We start from the raw sequence: 17,535 nt of genomic DNA on the forward strand, positions 1-17,535 counted from the left end.
TTGCTGATAAACAACTTGCATCCTCTGAATTTAGTCTTGCGTTTTTATGATAAACACCAGGAAATGAATGCAGTTCTCTTGTAAATGCCTACAATAGACCGTGTATGTTTGAGTGTATTTAGGACATTAGTGACTCATGTCAAGCAAAGTGTTGCCCTTTGTCACTTAACCTACCTTCTGATAACTTTAACGTTCTGTAGTAGTAGTGAATTTATGAAGGTCCTAATGTTGAATATTGAATAAATATGCAGAAAATAAGCTGAAACTACCTGTACATATATGTTTAAATAAAGAGCATCTTTCAGGATTTGGTTGAGTCATTCAAAAACAAGCTCAAAAACACAAAACGAGAAAAGGCAGAAATGATGCTTGTGAACTTTATTTACGCAAATTTTTTTTTTTGGTCCCTTCAACATTAGACTGCTACAGCGACTTCTGGTGCAGTGAAGCAGTGTGACAGATAGGGGAGGCAAATACAGAGAGGACACGTTTCACTTACAACTGTTGACCAGATAAACACAAACAATCAGAAGGCAGGAATTTTAAAGACACTGCTGGATAAAGGAGAAACTGTGATGCAACTTGAACACTGAGTAAGGTCAGATACAGTTCAACAGAAACAGAGGTAAAGACACAAATACATGTTTCAGCCCCTCTCTCTCCACTAACTAATTTTATATATTTATTTCATAAACCAAAACTATGCAAAAGTGCATACTGACAGGTACAACAGCTTATGACTGATTTTAACCAAAAGGGAGAGAGAAAGCTAAACAGGGAAGTTAAATGTATTCACTTGAGTTAATTGCCACTGCAGTACTCTGAGGAAGAGCTAGGCTTTTGCTCTAATTCACAAAAAGTATAATACATTCTTACTGCCAAAGTTAAATCTAGACATTTCTTGTGAGCATTTTAATCCTCTTCCTAGCATTACTGATTCCAAATCAACAACTCTTCTGAGCTGCTCATTCCTTCATAACACAGGTTTCCGGACAGTATGTGAAACACTGCAGGAGAGGTCTGAACCCAAACAGCATTTTTAAAAACATTTTGATTGGCATTTCAGACATTTTGGTGAACTGACAGGTGGAATCTCTTATAAAGGCTTTTCACACCAAGACAAAATCAAGTCTGACAAAGAAAACTCATGTAATAACACTGCCTAAAGAGGTAAACACCAAAACCGGACAGAAACTGATAAAATGGGCTCTTACCCATTCTTTGAACCTTTTCTCTGAACTCAAACAACAACAACTCTTTGACTTCAGCGGTGCCTGGATCGTGCCAAACTTCACAACTATCCAACATCGTTTAATGGCAATTCAGCAGCCAGCAGTCTTCTACCAATTGAGACAGAGGAAAACAGAGAAACCAGCAAACATCAGTACGTAAAAACTCCTCTACGTGAGATGCAAGAGACGGGGAGGTGCAATGGTGATTCCTTTGGCACCGTGGCAAATACAAGCCATTGTAAAAGCCCGGCAGAGTCCAGAGAGCCGCAGAGGTCCTCTCTGTGTACGTCGCAGTCTGTTCAGGAGGCTACCCAGAGCCCCCATGGTGCTCCATAAACAGCCCATCGCCTCCTGTCCCATCTCTTACCCCTAAAAACTCACAACCATTCACCTTGCTATTAAAAATCAAAAACTCAGGAGTGCTAACTGCCTCCCTCGAACTCTTCAACTCAGACAGTGTGGACATCACGACAGATGCAGAAACTACCAGCAACAAGGTTAACTTCAAAAAACCTTGAGCATTTATGAGGCAACTGCAAGGGTGACGGCCAACCCTTAAGATCCCTAAAACATGGTGGAAAATAAAAGACCGATCTTAAAGAATCTCTTTCCATCATCTGTTCCTGTCTGCTCTACTCGGGCTTACACTATGCATAAATTCATTTATGCACCCCACGCATATTTCACACCACCTAATCCAGTGTAAACCACACACACAGACAAAATACAGCTAAAAGAACACAAATACACTGGCTGCTGGGTAAAGCCAAACAATCAAAGTATACTGCAGTTCCTGCTGCCCAAGCACGCACCTGGCCAGCGTTTGAAAGAGCCACCTTTCCCCTGTCTGGCATTCTGAAGCAGCCCCTGGAGAGATGAGCCAAATCTTTTGCGATAAATTAAGCCAATGTTCTGCAAGAATAAAAATTCCTGAGAGCAATGCTTGTTGCAATGTCAATCAAAACTTTACCATTCATGCTTGAACTGTCAACAGACTGTTAGCTTCTTTTAGCAAAAGTCACTGTCTCAGTTCATTGTAATGTTCATCTCTTCAGAAGCACCACGCCAAACTCTTCCACAGACTGCTAAACACTCTACACACGAAAAAGCAACAGAAAATACTGTCTTCAGGCTACAAGAGACAAAGTGGAGAAGAGACCTCAAAGAGAAGCTACCTCTTTAGAAATCTTTACCCAAGACAAGACTGAAAGAATGAAACGGGCAGATGCCAGAGGCCAGTTTGGTTGTCAAGTTGAGTTACCTACAAAGCAAAACCTCAGGAAATTTAAAATGAGTTCAAAACTGTGTGAATGCCTTAAATTAAATGCTCTGTCTTTGGGAATACAGCAAGGAAGTATACACAAAGGTTTTTTAATATGCTACATGAACAGAACTTCTCTAAACCTTCTATTATTTGTCAATCTTATAAACTGAGAGTGCGAGTAACTTCATTTCTTGGATTTAACATAGAAAAACTGACTACTCCTCCCTGGCATTTCCCCTAGTATCACCTAATACTTTGTACACAGTGACAACTAACTCATTTTTAGATTCTGCATACTCTGTAAGCTAGAAGTGTTCTTTGACACAAAGTGGTTCTAAACTGATGATGCACATTCACAGAAATACAATTTAACTTCCCTCCAGATGAAATGAAACAGAGGTTACAGTAGATGAATTTGGCAAATTAAAGAACTGCAGAAAATCTGCAAGAAGAAAATCACAGCTTGGTGAACATCATCGGAAGAAAACACTGATTTTGAAACAATTAAAGAGAACAAAGATGGCCGATGAGTGATTAAGAAGAGAGCAGAAGAATGCAACAGCCTGTCAGGATGCAGAGGGGACAATACCTATGCTCTTATGGGATCTGTGCAGTATGCGTTCAGTGTAGCCGGTCAACTCTTGTATTTAGAGTTACACTATGTGTGATCTAGTACTGATTTGTGTGTGTAGATGAGAAGGAGGCCTGGAGGATCAGAGGCCTGCTGTGAAGGAGAAGTTGGCAGCCAGCTTAATTCTACTGCGCATGGCTCTTCTGCTGGGACTGTCCATGGACAAGGGGGTCTTCGTGTCAGGGGGTGGTGGTGGTTTGGTGGCTGTGGAGTCTTCTGTGCTGCCAGGCTGCTCAGGTGGTTCAGACGCACCATCAGCTGTCACCTCAGGTTCATCACTCACTGAAATCACACACAACAACAGACTGAGATAACACCCAGTGAAAGGCAGGAAGGAAGCCAACAGTGTGATGTACTCATTTTGTAAGGTGTTTTTTCTTTTCTCCCTTGTTTTGCTGTTTATCATCTTTTCTGAAAACTAGACAGCACTTTTGAGCACATATCTGTGCCAAGGCCACATAACCCTCTAGAGTAGATTAGAGTCTAATCCATTACTGTACAAATAAGAAATCTAGAAATGTTTGAATAAGCATCTGGATCAGCATCAAAATACCAAGTGATGGACTGACTGAACCTGGAGCATCAAAAGAACAATTTTATTATTAATTAATGATGGCTTAACATGCAATACAAATACATGAAACTCAATACATTAAAACTGACCTGTTGGTGAAGTTTTCTCCTCAAAGTGAATCAGGTCCATCTGCTGGAGCAGAATGGGGTCGGGGTGGAGTTGAGGTGACGGCAGGCAGGATGGTACAGGACCACACAGCAGGTCTACTGGTGATGTCAGACACAGCAGCTCTGACTCTGCAGCTGCATCTCCACCTGACAAGTAAAACATCACTGAGTCATTTTAATTACGTCACTGTATTTCTCAATCATGACCCCCCTAAACCAAGCCCTTAACCTAACCCTAACTTCAACCTAGCCTTAAAGCAAGTTTTCAGCCTCATACTCGACAATTAATGTTGTGGGGACTTGCATTTTGTCTCAATAAGAAATGCAGGTCCTCACAATGTGACTGTGTAAACAGATTTTTGTCTCCACAACTACAGGAATATGCATCCACACATACACACACACACACGCACTCTCTCTATATAAACATTGTGTGATCCGTGTCACCTGGACTCTGGGCTCCAGAAATTTTGTTGCTAACTGGGCTGTCCCGTGGGCTCTCCATGTTCTCTCCTGGCTGGGGGCTGGTGGGGGCTGAAGAGCTTCCCTTTGCTAAACAAAAACACAGATGTGTATGCATAGAGAGAGAGAGAGAGAGAGAGAGAGAGAGAGAGAGAGAGAGAGAGAGAGAGAGAGAGAGAGAGAGAGAGAGAGAAAGAGAGAGAGAACCTTATTACTGAGCTGCTCAGCTACACTGAGTATCCCCAGAAAGCACCTACAGTTTAGATAAATAGTGACTCCTGATCATATGAAATGATTAGTCTGTGTATACTCCATGACTTAAAACAAATGAAACATGCTATGAGTGAGATGTCCATCACGTTTTACCTTTCATATCGTTCTTCAAAACGATAATCCTTTTGCGACCGTGCCCTTTGATCCAGACCACCTGGTGACGACACATCAAAAATATAACAAACTACAAGAACTATATAAGATTTCATGGGCTGTACCATCCAGGAACTAAACAAACAAATGAAAAGATGACAAACTTGGAAAAGAATCAGGTATGGGTTTAACCAAGACTAGCAGATCTCAAATTGTAGAAAAAAAATAAAAATAAGATAATTTTTCACCTGTGGAATGGCACTGAGCAGCTCATCAATGCTCATGTATCCATAGGAACGTGGTTCAAGGCAGCAGCCTGTAAATTTGTTATACGCTCCCTGGAAATCAGTCAGGAAGATCTGGTTGTAATGATAGGTGTGGAGCAGGGCGCGTACATTACGGGCAAACTGGTAAAGCCTGGTGAGCCTAACCCACTCCTCACCATGACCACTGGCAGCGTTGCCAGCTTTGTTGTCATTGCTTTCTTCATGGTACAACTGCGGAAGAAGAAAAAAAATTTGAAACAGTAAGAACTGCCTCTGTGTGTGAATGCAAGTACACCAGAGCTTTACCAACCAAAACTCCAAACCAAAACCAAACTCCAACTTCCACTCACCTCCACAAGGTAGGGCAGGCTCTTGAGTAATTCGCTGAGGGAGAGGAAGCCATATTCACATGGGTTGAGTGGGGCTCCATGGATCACACAGTAACGCTCGCTCAAGTCCTCCACTCTCAGACCATTGATGACTTGTTCCTCCTCTTGGGACATGAGCAGATCCAGTAGCTGGGAGGTCAGTGAGCGCAAAGACTTCCTGTTGATCAACTGCACCTCCCGGCCCTCAGAACCATCCACCACCTTGAAATGGAAAAGAGAGCAGCTGCTTGTTTCTTGGTATGTTACGACCATCAGAAGTACAATTTAAGTGACTGTGCTCTCTGTCACTTCGAGATCAGCTCAACTTCCAAAGGAAGTTCTCTTCAGTGGGTGTAGGATTTAACTTTACAGATTTTATTCAAAAGCAACAAAAGGAACAACCAAAAACTAAACTTTTCAGTGTTTCAGTGTTCTTTACCTTGACAACATGGCAGAGTTTGGTCAGCAGAGCCGGCAGGGAGCTGGCGTCGTAGTCCTGCAGGCGTAGACCATAACCAAAGGTCTTGCTGTACTCTGTGAGCAGCTGGCTGACAGGAAGGCTGGAGTTTTTCTGAGCCCGAAGCAGCTTGACCAGCTGAGCCGCCAGAGCCTTGATTCGCTCCACTTCTGTCAGAGTCAGGACTTTCTCCTCACCACACTCCAACACCTGACAAAGGTAGGGGATCATTTTTAAATTAGTGTTCAGGCAGACTCAAAGGAGGAGGAATTTATGCTTGTGAATTCAGTAACTTATTTCAATCTAAGTACAGGACATATGAGAAGAGCCTGATCTGATGCAGAAAAACCATGGGAGGCCCCTGAAGCCGATCATTTATGAGCAGGCCAGTTTCAATTAGCAAGTCAGTTCAAAGAAGCAAACAGAAATAATTGATGACTGAGATACTTGGTCTCAAGAGAACATCCTGGACATCCATATCAAGGAACCACACAGCTTATCTTACATCCCTTTTGTCTTGAAGGTCAGTAAATGCTCAGTTATGATCAACAATTCCTCATAGTTGAGTGATGGAGCACCTATGACATCTGTACAAACACACAGTCTCACTAACTCACCATCAGTATGTCGGGGATTGCTTCGAAGAGCTCCATAAGCTTGGTGAAGCCGTAATAGCTGAGCTTGCATTGACGACCGAAGTGATGGTGGTAGGTGGGGATGAATTTACTGAAGGGCATTCGGCAGTGAGGCTGGTGACGGAGAAGGTCCACCACCTCCTTTCCAAACTGCTTAGTACGCTCCATTTCCTCCACTGTACGCTCTGTAGGTGAATAAGAGGGAATTCAGTCAAGTCAAATTGCTGAAAAAATAAAAACCTGAAATAATCTGTTTACAGCTGGTCATACTGTGGAGGATTTTCAAATTAAGTTTGCTAATATTTAATATTATAAGATTATATATGTAACAAGTTAAAATGGGAGTTGAATGATCTGTTTCTTTGAGTCTTCTTTCATCTTTTTAATAACTGGCTTAACCTTTCTTGGGAACAGAGATGACTGTGTCTGTATCCTGATTTGTAATAGTGATGGTGGTGTCGGGGATCTCCGTCAGCAGGTCCATCAGATCACATATGCCATAGTCGATTACCCTCCAGTCTCTGGAGAAGCACCTGTTATACAAAGTATAACAACACTTAACAACAAATATCCACATCACTGATGATCCATTCTTATGTCTGACACCCTATTTTTTTTTTTTTTTAGAAACTTCAGGGGAATTCACAGGCGAGCCAGCAGGCAAATAAAATTAACTCAATCCAATTAACGCAAAGTGAACACATCTACAGAAAGCAAGTTAAACTGACCAATGGTACGCCTGCATGAAGTCCTTGATTGCCACTTGTTTGCTGGCTTGAAATTTAAGCAGCTTGAGCAGATCTTGGGTGAAGCGCTTCACTTGAGCACGATGGGTCAGGGTCAGTAAACGCTTGGTACCCATACCCAAGATCTGTAAGAAAATAAAATTCAAAAAACAACATTTGAAAAAGAGACAAACAAAAGTACAATTAGGAATGTGCAATCCTCATTTTTCTCAATACCTGGAGGACATGTGGCACAGCCTCCAGAAGCTCCAGCAACTTGGAGTAACCATAGTCAGACACACGGCATTGCTTGGCAAAGTGATGATGGTATGAGGGTATGAATTTGCTTATGGGCATTATGCAAGAAGGCTGATTCTTCAACAGGTCAATGATCTCTCGACTGAACTGGATGAGCTGTGGGTTTCCAACAGGACTTTTGCAGCGTTGAATCCATGGCTCTGCATTAAGAAATAAATTTCTTTAGTATTCAAAATACGTATCGGACAGGTTAATAAAGCACTATGCACGTACTGTAGGAACTGAAGCCAAGTCAACAAACCAGCTTGAACAAAATTTTGAATGTTCTTACCGGAGTTTGGTGCTGGTGGTTTATTATGGATCCACTTGATGACCTTGAAGCCATTCTGAGCTGTGACTATTGTGATACTGGGAACACAAGTAATGAGGTGCTCCAGAGGAACACCACCCTCCATGGTCTCACTGCCTAGCTGCAGAGGGCTGAATTTTGCTGCATAGCAGTCTGGAAAACTAAGGACAAAAGATTATTGACTTTATAATGTGTGAAAACATTTGCTGTTTGATTCAAAAAAATGTTTACAAATGCACGAATATAAAAAAACTGATTGTCACCTGAGTAAAGGAAGAGTTCCCTCATGTGACTGCAACAAAGTGTGGACCTCAGAGGCTAAGGTGCTCAGAGACATCACAGCAAAAGGTATTTTATAGGAATCAGGGTCGAAGTCAGCCTCACTAAAAAAAAGATCAATAAGGAAAACAATCAGAGAGGGAGACAGCCTGCTGTAATTGTGTAATTCATAGAACAGCGCTCATGAAAATTAAGGTTGACTGTTCAATTGTTGGAGGCAAATGTGAGCGAGGGACATCACAGGTCAGTATCTGGCTTTCCAATACCCTGGGCCAAAAACACATTTCAATAACTAAAGCTTTAAAGTTTTGTTATTATCTGTTTTTTGTGAAATAAGCACCCGAGTATTATGTAAACTAGGTGAATTTGACGCAAAATTCTAATAACCTGAAGTCCTGCTGTGTGTAGTGCTGTCTACAGACAGGTTCATGGTACTCCAGCTCTTCAAACACCACGGGGCTGCCGCTAGCAGAGGAGGAGGCCTCCTGGGACTGGGAAGATCCCAGTGGGCTCTGACGGATTTGGCTGCTGGGCAGAAGACACACAAGCCTTGAGCCTCCCTGTTCTCGCACTGCCACCACCTCTGGCAATCTGTATAGATCACCAACCACAAGCTTACGGGAATATCTGGAGAGGGGTAAGAAAGATCATTTAGCTTGTCAGTACAGACTACTTTGAAATGCATCATAACTATAAGCTGCTCAAGTTTGAAAGCCATGTGTTGAGACAATGTTACTTACTTTTTCTCATAAATCTCTGTGAACTTGAAGAGGGGAAGACAATTGGCAGGTGCATCGTGAAGAATGCTGATGATCTCAGTGCTGTAATGAAAAGGCTGAAATTTACTGCCAGAATGCAAACTAGAACAGCTGAAGAAACATTTGCAATCATATTTCATATCTCAAAGTTAGATGAATCCCCAATTCAACTATGCTTGACTGTACCTGAGCATAGCAAGAGATTTGTTGCTGCCACCAGTGATCAGAGACACCTGAATACGCTTGCCTCCAATTTTATAACGATGCAAGCCACTAACGGCACTTATGGCCTGTCGCAGGGATAACATCTGGATTGTGGCCTTCAGCTGATAGTCAGTGTGGGGGCTGAGCTCCACAGCTTTCAACTAGATAAAACAAGTGACACCCACAAGGAGATATTTTGAGACAGAGGTGAATCTCATTTCAAGCAGGAGGTGTGCAAACAGTGAAGTGAATGGACAGGAATGGATAGAGTCGCATTTGATCTATATAATAATCAGTGTAAAAACATCACTGTTGTAGGGCTTACCCGACCATATCGGGAAAAGGTGTCATGGAGTGTCTGCTGCAAATCCTTGCGGGACATTCTGTAGTCTAGGTTGGCCACTTGAACCTCTGCCCCTTCTGAGAAAGGCTCAGGAGGACCTTCAGGACACGGACTACGAGGGGCAGTGAGGAGGGGAGAGGACCGGCTGGACAGGCAGGGAGATGCACTCCTTTTGTTAGACAAGAGGAGGAAAAAATTAAAATAACAGGACACTAAATATTATGAGGGTGTGGTATGTGTAACATAGGTACTATGTCACCTCTGGAACAATGAATACTCTAAGCCAAGTTGATCAAATATGACTGACTTAAACACAATGTTACCTGGAAGACCAGGAGCCCTGGGACAGGACGAGGGGACTGAAACTCCTGTGCAGATTTAACTTGCTGAAGGCTGAAGGTGTGCTAATCTGGAACTCTGCTGAGCTCCTGTCCTTTTGTTCTACAGGGGATTCAGTCACACTGCGAGGAGTGGAGTCCTCTCTTCGACTGACAAGATAAAACAAAAAAAAAAGAGGAACATGTATGAAGGGCAAGAGCCTTCACCATCTATTCAACAAAAATATGCAAGTATATGAGTGACATAGTAAGGTCTTTCTTGTTATCAAACGGTATCCTTCTTAGTCCAATGCCCTGTTTCCCTGTATGTACCTTCTCCTGTACATGGACTCTCCAGTGAGGCCAGGCTTAGACAGCGGCTCCAGGACTGGTGTCTCACCATTACTGTTGGGGGAAGAGGAGGCAGCACATCCTTTCTCCAGGTGATGGAAACCCATTCTGGGCTTGCCCTCCAAACCACCTAACTCCTGGATCTGACAGAGGCAGCACATGTTAACACTGTAGAAGGTGACTGGATGAACTCTGTTGACGTGTTTATATGCATGCGTATCAGTTCACGTCAGGCTCGATGGAAAGACACGCATAAGCATAAACTGATGTTTCGAGGTTTAAACTAGGGATGTGCATTTAAAATAAACTAGCCGACTAGAAAGCTCTGTGTAGTAGCCAACACCAGCTGAATATCAGAATTTATTTTGTGCATCTCAGTTCCGTGGAAGGTACTGACCTCCAAACTATTTTTTTTTTTTTTAAAAAAAGGATAGTTCACTCAAAAATCAAAAATATATATTGTTCCTCTTACCTGTGTTGTTACTCACCCATCTAGATTGTTTTGGTTTGAGTTGCAGAATTTTGGAGATACTGACTCCAGAGATGTCGGCCTTCTCTCAAATTTAATGGAAAAATACTAAATAAAACAGCAATGTCTCTACACATTTTATCCACCTAGATGCACGTTTTGATCCATTTAGATCAAATAAATAGGTAAGAGGAAGATGAGTATTTTTGAATTTGGGATGAGCTGTCCCTTTTAAATTTTTTTTGAACTTGAATGTACTCTACACAACGTGAGCTTCTCTGATTAAACACCAACATGACAAGAATACTGAGAAGCTTATGGTCAAGCTGAATCAGCCAGCAGGATTGTCCTTGTGACAGTTGGAGAGGCAGCTGACAGATCTGCAATAGTTACTTTCCATCATATAACAGCCGACATGCACTGTAGATGGGATGAATATTGGATGAACTGAAAGTTCTCTTTACTGTCACACTATGAAGAAAGATTAAAATGCCCATCCCTAGTTTCAGTCCACATATGCAGAAGTTCATTGATGGGTCATTTTTCTCCAGTCCTCCACACCGGTTTGTTTGGTTAGAATCAAGAAGCAAAAGACAAGCAAAGTCAGTCACTGCAGCCAGCAGAGTTCAGTTGTATGAAAGTGGAAAACTGCAGGGGTCAAATTCAAGCACAAAATAAAGAGAGGCGTGGTTTAGATTTTGGGCAACACATAGAAGCAGTATTTCAGTACGGACAGCTGATCAAAACACAACCACAAAGAAAGCGCAAAAGCTATGGGCTAATTCATGCATAAACATGATTAATGGCAAATGAACATGCAGGACAGAAGGGGGTGCATGAAGCACCGATGCCAGTTACTACATGCAACAAGCTAGCAAAGACACACAAACGGAGCTTAGCAAGCAGCTACAAGCTGTTAGTAAAAGTATCAATTAGGAGAATCGGGGGCAGGGGGGCTACTATGATTTACAAAGCAGCCCAGACAAGGACAGAGGGCAATGGAGGTTAAGGGGAAGCAGGCACGGATGAGTCTGCTGACCTGATGGGGCTTGGCTGGAGCACCACCGGGAGGCCCACTGCACCCCCTCCTGGGGCTGTAGGGCCTTTCAGGCACTGGGCCTGTGGTGTGACATGGGCGGGTGGCACGCCGCGGCCTCCTGGGTGACCTGGGCTTCTCCAGGGGCAGAAAGGAAAAAGAGGATGTGCATGGGGTAGGGGTGAACATTAAATCTTGGTTTTGATAGATCTGGGGCAGTGTCTGAGGCAAGTGATGGGGCTGAGACTGAAACTCAGGCTCAGGGCTTGCATCATCTCTGGGTCGTGGGGAGAAGGAGAGGCTGATTCGATGGCCACACACATCCTCATTTTCCATTCGCTTGCGGGCACGTGAAGCTGCCTCTGGGCTGCCAAAACGGAGGACTGCTGTGCCCTGGGACATGCCCAGCACCTTGCCACCACAGTTGTCTGACAGGCGGCGGAGCCTGAGCTTCACAGTGTTCCGCAGGCTCTTGTCACAGTTGACAGGGAGGTTGTGCACATAGAGGAGGTTGAAACTGGGCTGAGGGAGGGGAGGAAGAGACAGCGTGCCTGTCTGGTTTGTATTTTACACTTCAAAAAATAGCAGTAGTCTTCTTTTTAGTTGAAAATCAATTTGGAGAATGGTTGAGAGTGGCATAGATTAGGATAACATTGTAATGATCCAAAAAAGAAAAGTGTAAATAACTGTTAAGGTCATCAAGCTCACATTCCAACAGTCTCACTCTCTGCCATGTCAGTAAGTCCACACTAAAATGAATTTCTCATTGGTTTGTTTTGCCAGCATCCACTTACCTTTTTAATACAGAGTAAATACAAAAAGTATTTTAAGTCCTAATGAAGTATTTAGGGGGCCTACCTGTGCTTTGACAAGCATGCGTGGTGGCAGATCAGCTGTGATCTCCTGAAAGGCCACATGGCAGTGGGCGTGCTGCAGCAGGGCAGAAGACGTATGGTTGCCATGGACCAGGATTACCTGGAACCCATGGCGATGTCGTAGGTCACTTAGTTCACTTGCAAAATTCACATCCGCTGTCAACAAAGAAAAGGTCAAATTATCACACAAATCTTTGTGGTTTCAAGGTTGTAAATGCTTATTACAGTGAATCTGAGTTGAACTCACATGATACAAGTACAACAGTTGCAGGTGCAGTGTGAGTCTCAGCAAAGCGCCGCAGGCTCTGGCGAAGCTTGTCATCTGCGGCATTCTTGGCTGTGGCGTTGATGTGTGCAACAGTAACCTGATGAAGCACAATTACGTACACTTGGGTTATGACTTCTGAACTTTCTTTTGCCAATGAGGATTACTTGACACATTTGTGTCATTTTTAGATGTTTGATGTGGAAAGACATACCTTTGAAAACATCAAAGTAGTAATTTCACAGCATTTAAAAACAACTGCCCCACATGAAACTACACTTAAGTTAAAAACAAAACAATCAAAAAATAAAACTAACATTCTTTCAAAATGGAAGCTTTAAGAATCTAAATGCGAACAACACTTTCAACTGAAGGATGCCTTTGGATTTGTATAATTTAACTCTCCTCCTGGTTTTTGTCACCCTTATCTTCTGAGGTGGACAAGCCAACTATGAGGTGCATTACAGACACCAAATGTCTTCCTAGCATTATGTGAGAACATGGTAAGCAGTTCTGCTGCCCAAATCACATTAGCATGTGAAGCAACCTAATTCACGAGATCTCGCGAGAATCCAGACCTGATGTGCACATTACCAAATCTCTACCAGTGGATGCATTTCTACTTCTGTATGAAATAAAGCCCATTGTCATATCACCCAACCCCAACAGATAAATACTCATTCAGGCTATGAATGGCATCATTACCTGCAATAACACAACCAACTGAAATAAAATACATTACTGTTGGTACCTGGCAGTTGTTGAGCTCTTGAATGACAGCTTTACTCTCCTTGCTGATATCACAGACGCAAATAAATTCTGCCTCGCGGTGGCCCTGAAAGAAGCGGCTGCGAATACGCTGGACCACAGCTCCAGCAGAGCGTCCGCTGGGCACACTGCAGTTCTCAATGTCCCAGAAAACACCCACCGGGGGTATATTCTCGGGGCCACTACTCTCTGGAGAACCTAGCAGACAGTAAGCAAACGATCATTGTAGACACACTTAACAATTGTAAAGCATCTTTACAGCTTCAGATTAACGAAGTTATTTAATTCTAGTTGCAGTTTATTTTGATAAATAGCATTCCATATCCATTTCACTCAAATCCTAAAGACCCTGCTATTTCAAAAGAGTCCAAACAAGACCCTCAAGACCAACTGAACATTAATGCCTAATAAAAGGTATTAATTCAGGAGTTCAAAATTGTATTGTAGTGTCCACTAACCATATTTCTGGCCAGTCTTAGTAAGGCTGGTTGATGGCATGAGCATCATGCCATCAGAGGAAGTGCCACAGCCATTGCAAATAGGGATAGGAGCAGTCTGGGGAGCAGGAACATTGGGCCACACCTTATCTGAATCAGACGTCAGACCGTTCATGGGCTACAAATAAAGACAAAAAGCAAATAAATAAATACCACCAAATGCATAAATGCATTTTATAACAACAAAAATAAAAAGAATGGCCTTATTTCAGTTTACATTACTGCGGTCACCCATGCATGTAGAATTAAGTTACCTACAGTGATCTTCATTCACAAATACAGACAAAAGGATCCACCAACCTTCAACAGGCACTCCTGGCAGTAGTGTGCCCCCTTCACACACACCGTGCGTTCTACATTTAGGTGCATAGGATTAGAGCAGAAGTGTGCTGAGGTGGTTGTAGTGGTCATGGTGGTGGTAGTTGTGTGATCACCAAAAGTGCTTATCTGGGGTCTTCTGGCAGATGGGCAGCAGTCCACACCACATGGGTAGTAGCCAGAAGAGGCCAGGCAAGAGCCATGCAAGGGAGTTCGTAGAGAGGAAACACACGAGAGAGAGGAAGCAAGAGGGGCTGAGGATGTAAACAGGCTGGGTTGGCTGCATGGAAGAGGTACAGATGAGTAGGTGTGCAGAAGCCCTGAGCAGCAGGAGAGGTAGGGGTGTGATGAAATAGGCTGAGAGGTAGCAACAGAAGAGAGCAGCTGAGGTTTGCAAGCAAGACTGAATGAAGGGTCAAGAACTTCACCTCTACTTCTGGTGCTCAAATTATGTTTATACTGATGAACAGATGAAGCCACAGAGCAAGAGCCAGACCTGCTAATGCTACTGCTGCTGCTGCTGCTGGCTCCCAGAGAGCTTGGAGCAATATATACAGAGACACCAGCAATGCTGCTACTGTTACCAACAACACCTCCGCCACCTAATAACCCATAGCCATCTGTCCTGCAACAGTCACATTGAGTGCAAATGCTTACTTTGGGGCTAACCCCCTCTTGTTGCTGTTGCGGTGGTAGTAGTTGTTGTTGGTGAGAGTCTTGTGTAAGTTGAGGAGGAGGCAAGCAGGGAGGGGGCAAAGGGAGAGGGGCCAGAGAGAAGGGCTGGGATGATTGGGAAGTAGTATGGTGCAGGGGTGGAGGAGGTACATCTTTCAGTTCCAGCACAGCCTGTCTGTCCATGTAATTGCTCTGGAACATAAAGAAAAACAAACTTCTGTGGATTTTTGTTTATAATAATTCAAACTTTGCTAAATAAAAATTTAGCAAGCCCAAGTCATACCACATCATATCTGAATAACCTGTCTGAACTGACCAGTATTTAACAAATTTCATATGGCTTTTTGAGGCCAAATCTAAACAGAAAAAGAAACTGATCTATTTATGCCAACAGCTAAAAGCTGATCTCAATGTTTACCACAGCAATCCTATGCTGCTGGCATAAGCTGATAGACAGTAAATCTTCACATATATGTATATTTGCCAACAAATTTATATATATTCTTATTCCTTTGCAAATTTTTTTTGTGTGGCCTGTCCTCCTCCCAGTCACCATGGTGGAGAGGTGGTCGTACGGCTCAGGTGTCATTTGCAACAGCTCAAGCTACTCAGTTGTCGTCTTGAATCCACACTCTTCACATAAATTTGCCATTTATGTTTTAGAAATTCTGTCATTATAATCTGTATATTATATGATTTTGATGGTCCATTCTGTATATGACATCTATTGCACATCTGTCTCAGGAGAGGGATCTCTACTCTGGGACTCTTCCTGAGGTTTCTTTCTTTTTTTTACTAGTCAAAAAGGTTTTTGGGGGTAGTTTTTCCTCACTTGAATCGTGGGTGTAAAGACAGAGGATGTAATACAGCGTACAGTTTATAGAGCCCACTGAGGAATTGTGATATGTGATTTTAGGCTACATAAATAAAAAAAAAATGACTTGAACAGCTTATCTGCTACCTCTTATGCAATCTGCACTCCATTTAATTAGTTGGACTGTACACAGATATGTACTTACTTCTTTATCTGTGTGAAGAGCAGAAGTTGCCTCATTGGTGGAGAAGCAGTCTTTGAGTTTCCATAAAAGGGTTGAAGCCTCTGTTTTGGGGTGGCTGAGCCATGGGTAGGATCTAGAGCTGCATATGGATCTCTCATTTCCCAGTCCTTCCATCATACAACCCAAAGAGGTGTTTCACCATACTTTCATCTCTTTTCTCTCTCATGCTTTCCTATACAGAGGAAACGAAAGTTAAAAGTTTGTTCTAATTAGCTGCGCTTACATCACCTGACCGGTGACCGGGTGCGCAGTTAGCTGGCTGTTTTTTTTTTAATCTCCGTTCACATGAAGACATAAAAACCAACGCTACCGACGTTAAGTTAGCTACAAGTCAACTAACACTAATACGTTTGAGCATACGTGTTAACCGTTGTGTGTGGCGGAAATAGCTAGTTAACTAGCTACATTTCTAGATGAACATAGCAAAATTAATGTAAGTGTCAACTTGCTTGCCTGGAGCTAGCCTTAGTTTTAAAGGTAACAACAAGCACCACTAATTCGCTGTTTAAGTGAAACGTAGCTAACGTTACTCCCCTACACGCTACCGTTCATTGGCTTATTGATAAAATCCATATCAATTAGTAAGGGCGAGAAATTTCCAGAATAGTTGTTTATTTGTTTACCTGAGGACTCGTCTTTCACATCTTCCTCAAAGGACTGCTCCCCCCTATCCGTTTCCGTAGAAACCCACACCTTTTTGTAACCTACTTTTGCCAAAAAGCACGTACAGCTGTCGCAAATTGGGCTGCGGCTACTACTTCTTCTTCTCCTTCTTTCGTACGGCAGTCAGGACGCGTCGATGGCTTATTGTTGCCCCCCTCATTCAGACTACGAATTCTAGACTAGTGGTTTTCTATTATAAAGATCAATAATAAAAGATCTAAAAACAAAATTCTAATCAGGTGGCAGACCTTGGGACAAAATCTTATTAAAAGGGGGTCTGTGGTCCAGTTTGTGTCAGTTTAGGGATCATTGTAGTAGTTTAAAAATTTGAGTGTTCTAGTATAGTTCTAGACCATGGTTGAGAGATTAAAGGTATCCCCCCAGTTCCACTATGTTTCTGTATAGTTTTCACAGGATAAATTGTGCAGAAGCACATATTTTACTGTCACAGTATGGCCACACTGACAACTTCCACTCAGGAACTCCACTCTTAAATCCACAGTGGTCTAACCTCAATCTCAATAATTTAACTTGGTCTGCTCTTCCTCCCCAAGAGGTTACTGTAATCCCACTGACAGCTGAATAGACAGTAAGGCCTGCTCCTTTTCAGGTTTTACTGGTACATCTACTGAAAGATAAAGTGATTGTGATAATACAATGGTGGGACTGGCATTATGAATCCTAAATGAACACACTTATATTTTCAGGTTAAATGGCAGCGATGATATCATTTTTTTTTTCATACTATCCTTTTTCTCTAATAACTTTTGTGACCTATACGTTTTTCCATTCCTTTAAAAGCGATTGCATTTTTTTTACTCCACTGATTATGATTCAGTAAGAAAATCTGAAGAGTCGTAGCATACTCACTTACTTGAATACATCTTCCACCCCTGAAAAAAAATGAAAACATTTTTAAAAAATCGAATTCAGACTCTGTTTCATTGGAGAAAAAACCCCCCACA

The 17,535-nt window shown here is 42.6% G+C and overlaps 1 protein-coding gene across 5 annotated transcripts; it reads right to left on the minus strand.

Annotated features, from left to right (window-relative positions):
- Nucleotides 1-363: 363 nt before the first annotated feature.
- LOC124067357 (meiosis regulator and mRNA stability factor 1) lies at nucleotides 364-16,658 on the minus strand. Of its 5 annotated transcripts, XM_046404677.1 has the most exons (28): nucleotides 16,531-16,658; nucleotides 15,869-16,079; nucleotides 14,832-15,041; nucleotides 14,157-14,531; nucleotides 13,818-13,974; nucleotides 13,343-13,557; nucleotides 12,574-12,691; nucleotides 12,310-12,482; nucleotides 11,455-11,973; nucleotides 9,929-10,089; nucleotides 9,602-9,766; nucleotides 9,261-9,447; nucleotides 8,918-9,096; nucleotides 8,714-8,794; nucleotides 8,361-8,600; nucleotides 7,958-8,077; nucleotides 7,677-7,855; nucleotides 7,325-7,545; nucleotides 7,091-7,233; nucleotides 6,762-6,895; nucleotides 6,345-6,547; nucleotides 5,710-5,937; nucleotides 5,253-5,492; nucleotides 4,885-5,133; nucleotides 4,637-4,697; nucleotides 4,256-4,360; nucleotides 3,791-3,955; nucleotides 364-3,409 (listed from the first exon to the last, which is right to left on the minus strand). In XM_046404677.1, the coding sequence occupies exons 2-28, from the start codon at nucleotides 16,022-16,024 to the stop codon at nucleotides 3,210-3,212; spliced, it is 5,184 nt and encodes a 1,727-aa protein (XP_046260633.1). In that variant the 5' UTR covers nucleotides 16,025-16,079; nucleotides 16,531-16,658; the 3' UTR covers nucleotides 364-3,209. The 5 variants fall into 5 exon arrangements, with proteins under 5 accessions (XP_046260633.1, XP_046260649.1, XP_046260640.1 ...); XM_046404693.1 differs by lacking the exon at nucleotides 14,157-14,531; XM_046404684.1 differs by having other exon boundaries at nucleotides 11,455-11,586; nucleotides 14,157-15,041.
- Between the last annotated feature and the right edge of the window lie 877 nt (nucleotides 16,659-17,535).

This window comes from Scatophagus argus, chromosome 2 (genome assembly GCF_020382885.2).
Source record: "Scatophagus argus isolate fScaArg1 chromosome 2, fScaArg1.pri, whole genome shotgun sequence".
NCBI lineage: Eukaryota > Metazoa > Chordata > Actinopteri > Scatophagidae > Scatophagus > Scatophagus argus.

Coding starts and splice junctions, on each gene's coding strand:
- LOC124067357 (XM_046404662.1), bottom strand. CDS start 16,024: ATGATGGAAGGACTGGGAAATGAGAGATCCATATGCAGCTCTAGATCC. Junction 5,134..5,252: donor GCCTGCCCTACCTTGTGGAG/GTGAGTGGAAGT, acceptor CTTCTTCCGCAG/TTGTACCATGAAGAAAGCAA. Junction 4,698..4,884: donor TGCTCAGTGCCATTCCACAG/GTGAAAAATTAT, acceptor TGTCGTCACCAG/GTGGTCTGGATCAAAGGGCA.